Below are 12277 nucleotides of genomic sequence, written 5' to 3'. Positions count from 1 at the left end.
CCACTGTTGTTAAAGTTAAGCTTTAAAAAAGTGAGGGAGTGGGGGGGTGCAAAAGCATGTCTCTTTTGGGTGTTTGGGATTGCACACTTTTTTAAAAGATGTTAGTAATAAAATGTGGTATTAAGATAAATAGTTTTAATAATCGGGTCTAAAGTAAGGGTAAAATAGTATTTTTATAAATTTAACGTTAAAAAACAAACATCCATACATTTGAGAAACAAAAGGTGACGATTGAGTGAATAGTTGAAATAAAATGTGTAATTTACTCTTTTAATATGTAACATTTGTATTTGTTAGTTATATATATGAACTGTATATTTTCCGAAAAGGGCGCATGTATTTTGGAGCGATGACAATGCAAGCCCGAGGAAAAGTACCACAATGACTACTGTAACATTAATATACAATATTGATAGACCATTTTTCAAGAGCGTTACTGTCATTTGGTAAGGAAAAAAAGTAATCATTCAATCCACTTTAAACTTTGTGTTTTTCAAACTTGGACACTTATAATAGGACGAAGGGAATATATTATTATTGTAATTTTGGTGACCCGCCCCGACCTGTAATACATTTTCTTATTGGATCTGCAACATTTGTGAGTTAGAAACACGTAAAAAGCAATCCGACGTGTCTAGCTATTTGATTATATGCTTACATGGCACACACGCGTAAATTGTGTGGAAATGATAAGGACCAAAATAAAGAAAGAATGATGAGTAGTCAGCAGGGGGGACTAGAATGATGATGAGGAATCTTTGTTCCTCTTTTACTGTTGCCTTTAGCAGTTCCCCCATCCTTTTTCATGCACACACACTACTTTGTAGTTGTGTGTTTGTGTTTATTTTAAGTGGTGTTTTGTGATGTTTTTGGATGTATGTTGATGGGGCTTTCATCAGTGGATGATGACCTTGTAAGTCTGTTATTAACTTATTATCATACCATGCTTACTTTCTAGAATCCCCATGTCTCTCCTCTCCCTTTCACTCATATAATTTCAAATTTATATAATGTGTTTGTTTGTGTTTGTGTTATTATCTTTTAAAGCTGTGATGTGATCTAGAATTCTAGCATACCCATTTTTCCTGCATTTCTCACACACAACACACAATTTGAGACGTGTTACAATTATAAAAAATGTCGATTCTTGATATGGGTTCTTCTTTCTTGGACAATCTTGTAAGTTTTTGTCTATTTTCGATTATTTTAGTTATTTTTAGCCTTTTTTGATGTTTTATGGTATTATTATGATCCAAAATGTCAATTCTTGATATGGGTTCTTCATGTTTGTCTATTTTAATTTATTTTGCCAGTTTAAAGATATTTTGTGATCTAAAATGTTGAATCTAGGTATGGGTTCTTCTTTCTTGGATAATCTTGAAAGTTGTTTTGTCCATATTTGTTTATTATATCCTTTTTAAGATGTTTAAGTTTTAAGATCTAAAGAGTCTAATTTTAATATGGGTTCTTGGTTTATGTTGCAAGTTCTTTCCTATATGTTCGCTTATTTGGATATTTTAAGATGTTATATGATCTAAAAAGTTGATATTCTATATGGGTTTTGATTTGGTAATTACTTTATGCTTCTTTTCTTGTCACTAGTCTTTTTATCTTTCTTTACCTTTTGGCGTAATTATAATTAGGGGTGCAAATCTTTAAAACAACTCGAACGTAACACAAATTTCATAGGTTTGGGTATAGCTAAACGGCCATTAGCTTTGGGTCAACCCCATAAGTACATCTAGCGAAACATATGGAGTTCGGATTGACCTGTTTAACTTATGTCATAACTTAAAGTAGTTGAGTATTTATGCCAAAATTTCAAAGTTAAAAGAGAGACTGGTATTAGGTCATAGAGTTTAATTGTTTTACATACCTATGTTTTTATGTTATAAAGGTGTAACTAAAGAGTATTAATGTGGAAATTTCTCTGTGAAAAAGTTGGATTAAACAGGCGTGTTGATATCAACCCATGAACACGACCTATCTGGCACCTCTATATATAATCTCACTTCTTGATATTTATCTCCATTCACAGGAAATGAAAGAAGAGGAGATGATTCAACTTAAAGATGACAGTAGAGAGAATAGAAACAACTTGATGATCGAAAATGTGGGAATCAAGTCTTTTGACTTAGAACCCGAGTATGACTTTTACCCGATTCAACACCCGACCGAACCCTCCCAAGAAGACCGGCCCGTGCAATGTCCTATGCCTCAGTCTTCCAACCTCATCAGTGTAATCTATCCCCTTTTTCTACTTGTTTTAGATGGTGTTTGGATAAAACATTTTAGAAATCTTTCCATGATATTTATTAAACACAACTAGAAGATTGTGTTTAAATTAGGGGTGTGAATTTCTAACAAGACACAAACCTAATACAAAATTAGTGGGCTTGGTTTTAGTCTAAATAGTTTCGGGTCAAACCTGCGAACACATTTAGCTAAAGGGTCGTTTTTAGGTTGACCAGTTTAACCTGTTTGTTTTTATACTTTTGTTAAATTGTGTTTTGTATCGTAACTTAAACTTAATGGAGATTTTATGCCAAAGTTTAAAAGATGAGTAAATATCATTGATGGTTCGTGTGATGTGTTTAAATTTCGGTTTCGGTTTCCGATTTTGCCGAAGCTTAAAAGATGAGTAACTATGCAACCGCAAACTTTTGGTCTAAAATTGACAATTTCTCAAAGTAGGGGGGAAAAACCGAAAATTGAGCATATCACAAGAACCATCCATTTAATTTACTCTTATAAGATAAAGGAGAAATTTGTATCAAGATTACGGTTTAAGCATAATTTTTTTACATACATTTGTATTTTTTGTTGTGATTTTGTAGTTTTAGAGTATTGCTTTGTAAAAGTATAAAATAAATTAGATTTTGAGGTTAAACGAGTTGTATTCGTGTCAACCAGCAAAAAACAAAACTGGTGGTGTGTTTGAGTTCATGTAACCAACTCAATTTCCAGGTTCATGACAAAGTTTTAGGTTCGTGTTGAGTTCGGCCCATCAACCCACGAACACGACCCGTTTAAAACCCTGGTTTGGATCCATTTATGCAATTTCAAGTACCAATAATATCAAATAGTCAAGCTTTTGACTAGTCCTATTATTATATGGTTATAATTACATTCGTATACAGGATGAAAGAATGCAAGATGATCGGTTATCAGAACGCAAGAGGCCCGAAGCAAAAATGCTACTCCATAGAGAAAATAATGAACTAAAAGCTATAGATCCGCCCGTTAGAATGGTTCGCAAGAGGCATCATGATCATACAAATATCATCATACCATTTCTGCAAACACCATCAGTTCATCCTCATTTGCACCAAAAAGATGGATAAAACCGCATTCGAAGGCTTCAACGAGTTGACATATTTTAATCATGAATTAAGCTGTTAGTTGCTGATCATCATGACAGTTAACTTACGAGTAATATGATATAACAGTTGAAATTGAATTAGATCCAGTTTAGTAAAACTTTTTTATATGCATATATGTGTAATAGATTATTAGCTTTTTATATACTATGGTAACTTTGTATCCTTAAATGAGATCGTTATATGAATGGGTTGGGTAACGGATCAAAACGGGTTGTAGTGAAATAAGCAAACATTGCACAAACACCTTCCCACATGGTTTAAAAACAATATACTTTATAAAATAACGCCATTGCTCTAATTGATTTTTATGTTTTATTAAATTTTTTAAAATTAGGATAGAATAGTCATTTTCAGAAAAGAACTAATAGATTTTTGTCAATGAAAGTTATTGTTAACTCAAAATTGGATATAAAATAAAAATCATACAACATTTTAAACGTAGACCTCTCAAAGATGCAGGCTATACAACATACTTTTTATTTTTAAATTTGGTTTGGTCTCATTTTCATTCTCATCTTCATCTAATATGATCATACGTTACCTCAATAATTTGGTTTTGTGTTGAATAAAGCAAGTCCATATTTATTTTATTGCAATGGTTTTGTGTTGAATAAAGCAAGTCCATATTTATTTTATTGTAATATCCTAGTAATTTGGTTTACACCAAATGAAACGGAGCCTTAGTTAATTGTTACATTTACACTTAATGATGCTATTAATTATATTCACATCGAGTTGTATTTTGCCTCATATTATATATGTCAAACTTGTGTATTTCTCACCAACTTTATGTTGACAGGAATACTATATTTCCACATATCAGATTTATAGTGGTGTGAATATTGCGAGTTGTGAAGACATTGAGCAGGGCCACAATTATTCAGTGGGGTGGCGGTGGGGGAACCCATTGGGATGGGGTGCGAACCGTGAAATTGAAACCGATGACCATCGCATTACAAATGTGATGCTCTAACCTCTGAGCTAAGTAGGCTCACATAATAACATAAATTCAACATGCATCGGAATACAACAAATTCTTATAATCTTTGATATTAAATATTTGAATTCTTGGCTCTTCCATCCATATAATTAGAATATACTAAAGAATATAATATAGAATAAAAAAGAATTGTTAAATATGATATTATAGTAAATATTAAAGAACATAACGATTAATTTAGCAACAAAGAATTTTTTATCATGATTAAAAAATCTAAAAAAAAAGGAATTGCCCGTTCAAGTATTCAAATTTCAGGATAAAATCGGTGAAAGAGAGACAGATATATAGGTATCAACCCAATAGAACAATCTCCTCCTTTATTATTATTATTATTATTATTATTTTCTCCCTGTCTCCTGATCGATGTTGAAAGGTCAATAAAAAACATTTATAAAAAATATATTTACTAGCTACGGCAAGTAAGGTGTCGAATCCATAGGGAAGAAATGGAAAGTGCCAATCGAGTTTATTGTTTAATAATAATTAATTATGTTAGGCCGACAGACGATGTCAAGCAGATTAAATTTAATTTGATTGTAAAACCGATTAAATTTAATTAGAGAAAAGTAACCAAACTCTAGGTTTCAGGTTGTGAAACAAACTAGACCAATTGATTAACTTATTTGGAAACCCCGTTTGATCACGCCTATAATAAAAAAATTAGATATTTAACCTTACTGATTGACAGAACTGAATCTGAATAATTAGTTTGGAGGAATAATAACCTAATTGATTGCCAGTTTTAAGGTTTGATAAATGCATCGGCTTAATGATTAAAGATAAATAGATCAATAACTCCAAGAACCTAATCCTAAAAGTTGATGACCACAAATTAAATAACTGAAAAATCTTCAAAGCATTCAATTACGAAAAAAATTTAAATGCAGAAACAAACAAACATTAAAAGTTAACTAACCAAATGGTTAGTTAAATCCAAATCCAATATCGAGGTTTAGAACACCAAAAGTCTAGCTACAAACAAAACCCTACTCCTAAATATGGTCACGAAGGATTTAGCCTTGCATCTTGATCTTGAATAACTTCATGGATTGTTGAACGGATGATAACATGAATGATTGTGATGATTCAAGGGTGTTAGGATGGCGTATGATGCCCCCTCCCCAAATCTCCCAATGATGATAGGATATCTAGAATAATCGTTCTAGGGTTTAACCCTACTTAAATATGGAAGAAAATCACTCAAACTGACTTTTCCCGTCAGGCAACTCGAGTTATTACACAGCCGTACCATAAGCTACGGCCTAGGAACCGTAGCTTACCGAACGCCCGTATATTACGACCTTCAAACTCTGTATTGCGGAACCTTTTCTTACATTTTCATACTCGTCTCATTGATAAACCAAAAATTCATATATTATGGGTCTCGTAACTCATTTTCTAGTCCTGGATATGCTTGTTTTACTTTTAAACGTGTGCGAATCACTTCTAAACTCCCCTGCCCCCGGACTTCAAAGCATGCAAGTAACAACCTCCAATTAGTATCTTTAATACTCCAAGCACCCATAGTCATAAACCATTCAAAGTAATCGTGTTCGAGAAATATAAATAACTAAAACACACGATAATAAACACTCAAAAGTATATAATTTTACCCACACATCATCTCCCTACCGTATCATTTATGTCATAAACTTGTTAATATTAACCTTAAAGGTATTTTGGTAATTACCAGAACAAGAAGGTCAATCTTGATTAACTATTTTTCTAAAGAAAACAAATAGGTTTGACTAATGTTAAACAATTAAGCTATATTGGTTTTAAATAATTTCAACTATCATCTTTTGGTTATTGTCGGTCCCAACTAACAAAATGAATGGTGACAGTCTCATCTTTTAACATGTTTGTTTCCAACAATCCCCGACTAACGGAAGCATAACTTCATTAGTCTCCAAACGTCGGAAAAAGTTTTCAGTCGGAAAATTTCTTTTTTGTTAGAAAACTCAACCAGAACATCACCACTTGAACACCACTTCTTTTTTGCCAGAGTTAACAGGTTTAGTTGGGTCGGGTTTAATTGCAAGTGAAAATAAACTATTGAACGAAAACCACAAAGTTGAAGCTATTGGACTAAAATCGTATATTTTGTCAAACCACAATAATGAAAACGGCAGTTCTTCCCTTTCTATTATTACCAAAAACATATGTGTAGATATGTTTGATGATATTTTACCTGAGTAACGCTCGGAGAATGAAGCAATATCCATCCAAGAAATGATGGCGAAATCAGTTATAAGATTTTCATTAGGAACCAGAAACTATAAACACTAATAAAAGGAAAAAATGGAAATAACAAAAACAATAAAAAAAGAAAAAGAAAATCAACATGACGATTTGGAACAGAAAATGTGGCTTTGGAACAGATTTTATGGGGCGTTAAAAGATAAAAACAGTCTTTTAAAAGCAAGATATTGTTTCATCATTCGACGAAATCCTGAAATTGAAACGGCCATTATCAACACCACCAGCCATGATGAATCGTGCATTGAGTTTTCTGTTGCAATGTCTCCGTTGTTCTTATGATTGAACGGTTGCCATTCGATCTATCAAATTTTAGATACGGGCGTTCAGGAAGTGGAAAACGATGGAGCTTTGATGAGTTTATTCGGTCTTAATATGCTTTCCTTGAGCAAAAATGGATGGTTATATTACTATTTTCTAAACAACCAAAAGATAATGAAACCCGAAAACATCTCCTTGTCCAAGATCTTGGGTGTTTACAAAAACTTCAACTTTTGCTTGACACGTTGCTTCAATTGCCTTGTGATAGAGAGTTTTGATATATACAGTCTTATATGTGATGGAATCATTTGTGTTCTTGTGAATATACATTCTGGTGGAATAGCAGAAGCTAAAACAATGTTAAGCATTCTAGAAAAAGCAATCGTCCAAGGCGAAAATATGTCTCAGTATCTTGAGTTTTGCAAACAAATGGCCGTTATTAACGCATCCCATGCAATGTCTTAAAATCGAGCAGTTATATGAAACCGTTCAAGATCTTGCAAACTTAATTAAAGAGGAGTTAACGGAATGTAAACATGTTAATTAATGGGATTTGAGTAGGTGTAACTAAGTTGTAAACGTGTTAAAGTGGTTAGCAGATGTAATAAGAAGATAAAACAAACTAAACGCGAACATGTCAACCCATATATTTATTCACGTAAAAACACTTAAAATTATATAGAATGAACACGACTCACTTTATCGATTTATCTGAACTAGTCAAACAGATTGATATGTTGCAAACGAGTGTTAAAGACGTCCACTTATCTAGATATATAAGGCAAACGGGTTAATAGGTTGCAACTTGCAAAACTTATAATAAAGTTGTAAACTTGGTGAATGGGTTAAAAGGTTTGTAATATAGGTAAAACAAGCTGTAAAACGGGTCGACTTGAGGTTAAACGGGTGGTCAAACTAAACATGACTTATTTCATTAAAAATTATAAACATTTCAATCCAAACATGATTCATTTAACTATATGGTTAAACATGTCAATCCAAAACACGACCTGTTTAGTTAAATGAATTAAACATATCAATCCAAACACGATATGTTTAATTAAATGGGTTAACCATGTCAACCGGAACTACATGTTTAATTAAATAAGAAATAGTCGTAATTGTATTGAAGGTGTTTGGCAGATGTAACAAATGGGTTAAACAAGTTAAACTCAAACATGTCGACCCATTCATTTATACCCACTTATCTAAACAAGTCAAACGGATAGATAAGTTGTAACAGAGCCGTCCCAATAGATATGTTGTAAACTGATAGATACGAAACACGTTGCTCTTTAAATATAAAATATACGAAGTTTGTAGGTATATAGATTCCTTTGATTTGTATTATACATAATACAAACCTTATTTTATATTTTCATATACGAAATACAACAAACGATTGGTAAAATTTTAAAAATAAAAATTATAATTTTATAATTTCATCTAAGGATGAGCAATTGTGATCGGTATTGATACCGAACCGGTACCCAACCGAGCATTTCGGTACCGCTAACAAGTTTTTAAGAAAATCAGAATCGGTACTCATATGTACCGAATTTTAGCCAACGTACCGATCCCAAGCTCATCACTGATTTCATCTCTCTAACTCTTGGTACCGACCACAAACTTTCCATCTGCCTTAGGTCATAAAAATGGTGGTGCCGGCCCTAGTTGTAAACGAGTGTCATCTGATCATCATATAGTGACTGAAACCTGTGCAAGGGGTAGGGGAGAAAAAAAAGACAGGATTACGACTTGCTTAGTGCATGACAACTTGTTAGAACAACCCCTTTACTTTGACACATGAGGTGGCAGGTTTCTCTAGGTAACATAATGGAACTAGAGTAGAGTTAAGTCAAAAGATATGGAAAAGCAGCTTTTTCTAGCGAGCCTCTGGGATCTCCTGTAAACCCCCATGACGTGGTAATGGGAAAATATTAGGGGAAGTAGTGAGTGGAGATTCCCCTGCCCCCTTGTCCACGAATATGGGTAATATGTTCAAAAATTTAGTCAGGGTAGGAGCTCCCATCTGTCAAGGCCTCCTTTTACCTGGCTACCTACCCTTGGGTTGTTGATATCATACCCTATAAAGTTGCCAATTTTGGGACGAGTTGAAAGAGGAATTCGTAATTCTTACACAGATGAGGCTGCCTTAAGAGTGATTAATTCTAACACCCATAATTTCCGAGTGAGTATTACACCAAGAATTGACAAGCCTTTAGTTGTACGAGTTGGAAGTAAGAAATTGTTTACGTTTTTTGTAGCCATTCCTGTTGACGCTTTGAACTGTTTAAGAATCAAGAATAGTTGGTTCCTTATAGTCACTTATTTTTCTTTTGCTTTCTTAGAAAAAAGAAAATACTTCACCTTTCACCTGCATGTGATCCATTTAGCTAACTTTTAAGATGAGCTAAACCAAAGTTGTAAATTAGGTGAACATTAGAGGGCTGAAATATGGATTAAACAAATCATAAACGGGTTAATGTTTCCACTTGTGGTTAATTCGATCAACTCAAAACCCAACTCGTTAAATTAAAGGTTTAAACATGTCAACCCAATCACAACATATTTAGTTAAACGAATGAAATATATCAACCCAAATACGATCTAATCTCTTTAATTAAATGTGTTAATCAAATGGACTAGGACTAGATTTAAACTAATATAATCAAATGACAAACGTCATAGATTGTCAACAAATATTATCAACTGAATCTTTAAATATACAGTTAAAAAGAGTCAACAAGAAATATCATCTTTCATAAATCAAAACAAATATGATCCCAAATGTCTAAACCTCAAAAAACATTAAAACCTCATGGGCCAGTCACAAATACAGTTTATAATGTATCATGTATCTACACTTGATAATTTATCTGATTGTTACAAACTTGTTAGTCCCATGTTTAGCCCAATGCCCCCTCAAATCAATAGCATTATCAAAACCATACCCTTCAGAAGCCAACTTCTCCAACACCTTCTTAAACGCCCCTTGACTCATCTTCCGCCCTGCGATCCGGGCCCCACGACGTTTAGTACTCATCGGCAACGGGTACATTGAAATAGTCGTCGTGCAACAAGCCGACTGCCATCCGCCCAACCCCCACCGATAACATTGTTGAGGCGTGCCCGTGCACGAGCACACGGGTATCGGGATTCCCGATACGTCCATATCCAGCCCGTCTATTACCACGTCTAAATTCCGTCTCATAGTTTTCGATCGTGGGCCCGTTTGACTCGGGCCCTCTTTCACCTTCTTCGGTTTCTTGCCACGTGGCTGTTTCGGGCCCTGGCCCGTCGACCTCTTCTTCACGGGCCCGGGCCCACCAACGTCACCATCATCATCACCATCATCGTCACCGTCACCACCATCATCACCTCCACCAACGTAGTTCGACGGCATAAAATGGGCCGAATTGAAAGTGGAAGAGTCGGGAACGAATGTCGGGTTCATGGGTAACATATGAAGAAGCCTCTCTCTATGGGCCCAGCTATCCCGCATATAATGCGACGGTACAAGCGGGTAATGGTGGTTGTAGGCAGCCGCCTCACCGCCATTCGGGTTTATCATTATCGGGCTTTCGCGGCCCGATAACAAGGGCTTTACGTCACGATTATTATCACCAAATGGAGACATTAATTGAAGCCCAATATGTTCTTTATACAAAGGCTCATAATACCCCCAATTCCTCATATTCAATCCATCATCATCCATTACTACAAATCCAACCACAACAAAGATTAAATGTCTTTAAATCCAATAACCACATGATGATACAAATGATGCAATAAACAATCTCAATAATTTCTTTTTTTTTTATTTTAATCAATACCCATAAAAATTAAACAATTATTATACACAAATAGATCAAATAATAATAATAATAATATTCTAGGGCAGATAAAATGGATCTAACTAAATTGTTACAGATCTGTGAATAAAAAGTTAATAAAAATGAAATTAAATTGATTAAGAATGCAAAAAGATTAATAATTTAATAATAAAAGATTTAAATTGCAGATCAAGAAAGTTAAAAATTGGATCTTGGAGAGAAAATTTTCAAGAAAGTCAAAGATTGGGTATTGAGGTACAAAATAGAGATATATAAAGATTTGTATGTATATATGAGAGAGATATAGAGAGAGAATGGGACTTACTTGTGTGGGTAAAAACAGGCCTGGAGAGAGGAGAGAGAAGGATGGAAAGAGAAAGAGAAAGAGAAAGAGATGGGAGAGAGAGAAGAAAGGAAAATGGGTGGCTTCAAATGGAGGGTGGTGTTGTTTGATGGACATTTATTTAATAAAGGGTTAAATAATAAATACAACTGATAACTGTATTGTTGCTTGCAGTAACAGCAGCTGAAATCATGTCTAAACTCTTCTCTTATTTTTTCCTCTTCGGTTTATGGTTTCTCAGTATTATTTTGTATTTCATCTAAGAGTAAATAGTCATAAGACCAAATATCGTGGGCGCTTTAGAAGGATGAAAAAGTCTCATAACGCCTGGAACACGGCTTCCTAAGGTGTTATGGGAGCTTTTTTTTTTGGGGGGAGGGGGGGGGGGTTGGATGTTTTATACATAGCGTCGGATGAAGGGTTGACTTTGTTTGAATCAAATTTCATCCAACGAACGAGAGGGCACCAATCATTTTAAGGTATGATCACTTTTGTGATTTTCATTTTTGTTTTTTTATGGTTAAGACTAGCATCATTTTATTTAAGTTTACTTTGTGTTTAAATGGGTCGTGTTTAAGTCAGACTTCTGTTAGTTATTAGTTTCTAATTATATAAAATGATGTCAAGTTAACTATTAGTTTGTAATTATAAGATCCATAAATAAAAAAGCATGGTCTCTGATAGTGGAACGAAAATCATCAAGGCAACCAACCCATTTAGCATTTGCATATATATGAACGATAGATGGTATGGATTTATGAAGAGTAAGGCCATAGGAGATAATTATCTAAAGATAACAAATGATACTTTTTAATAACGTATCATATATTTTGGTATTAAATCTCCACATTATTAGGAGAGACCGTTGTAAATCTAATATTAGCATAGAATATTCTATGTATGTGTATATTTATGCGATATTGCTTAAAGAGAAAGTCAAGGCATTGAGTTCCTACACGGTATCATTTCTCTAACCCTAACAGCCGCAACACACCTTCTTTGTCGGCTATCATATTCTCCGATGCCCTCCTATTTTCCGATCTTCTATCTCTCACATCCTACCACCCACTCACCGCTTCCCTCATTGATTCTAAACCTACAATGCTGATAACACTGCCGATGCAACAAAACAATCTGCTTCTGATGAACTCAGGGATCATTTCGATGCCATAGTCCTTCAATGGATATATGGCAC

At 34.1% G+C, this 12277-nt stretch overlaps 1 protein-coding gene and 2 pseudogenes across 3 annotated transcripts; 2 read left to right on the top strand and 1 right to left on the bottom strand.

The window, feature by feature from the left end:
* Nucleotides 1-634: 634 nt before the first annotated feature.
* LOC143604022 (uncharacterized) lies at nt 635-3426 on the top strand. 2 transcript variants are annotated; one of them, XM_077080626.1, is made up of 3 exons: nt 635-913; nt 2039-2239; nt 3141-3423. In XM_077080626.1, the coding sequence occupies exons 1-3, from the start codon at nt 878-880 to the stop codon at nt 3342-3344; spliced, it is 441 nt and encodes a 146-aa protein (XP_076936741.1). In that variant the 5' UTR covers nt 635-877; the 3' UTR covers nt 3345-3423. The 2 variants fall into 2 exon arrangements, with proteins under 2 accessions (XP_076936741.1, XP_076936740.1); XM_077080625.1 differs by lacking the exon at nt 635-913 and adding an exon at nt 921-1179 and having other exon boundaries at nt 3141-3426.
* A 3321-nt stretch (nt 3427-6747) lies between these two features.
* On the top strand, nt 6748-7450 carry LOC143604021 (putative clathrin assembly protein At1g25240; annotated as a pseudogene).
* Nucleotides 7451-9759: 2309 nt separating this feature from the next.
* Nucleotides 9760-11091, bottom strand: LOC143604020 (protein BASIC PENTACYSTEINE1 pseudogene; annotated as a pseudogene). Its single transcript, XR_013148211.1, has 2 exons — nt 11065-11091; nt 9760-10623 (listed from the first exon to the last, which is right to left on the bottom strand). The product of XR_013148211.1 is annotated as a protein BASIC PENTACYSTEINE1 pseudogene (transcript).
* Between the last annotated feature and the right edge of the window lie 1186 nt (nt 11092-12277).

This window comes from Bidens hawaiensis, unplaced genomic scaffold (genome assembly GCF_021521415.1).
Source record: "Bidens hawaiensis isolate Kalapana, Puna unplaced genomic scaffold, B.hawaiensis_p1.1 tig00063702_1, whole genome shotgun sequence".
In the NCBI taxonomy this organism is placed as follows: domain Eukaryota; kingdom Viridiplantae; phylum Streptophyta; class Magnoliopsida; order Asterales; family Asteraceae; genus Bidens; species Bidens hawaiensis.
This window is presented reverse-complemented; position numbering and strand designations above follow the sequence as displayed.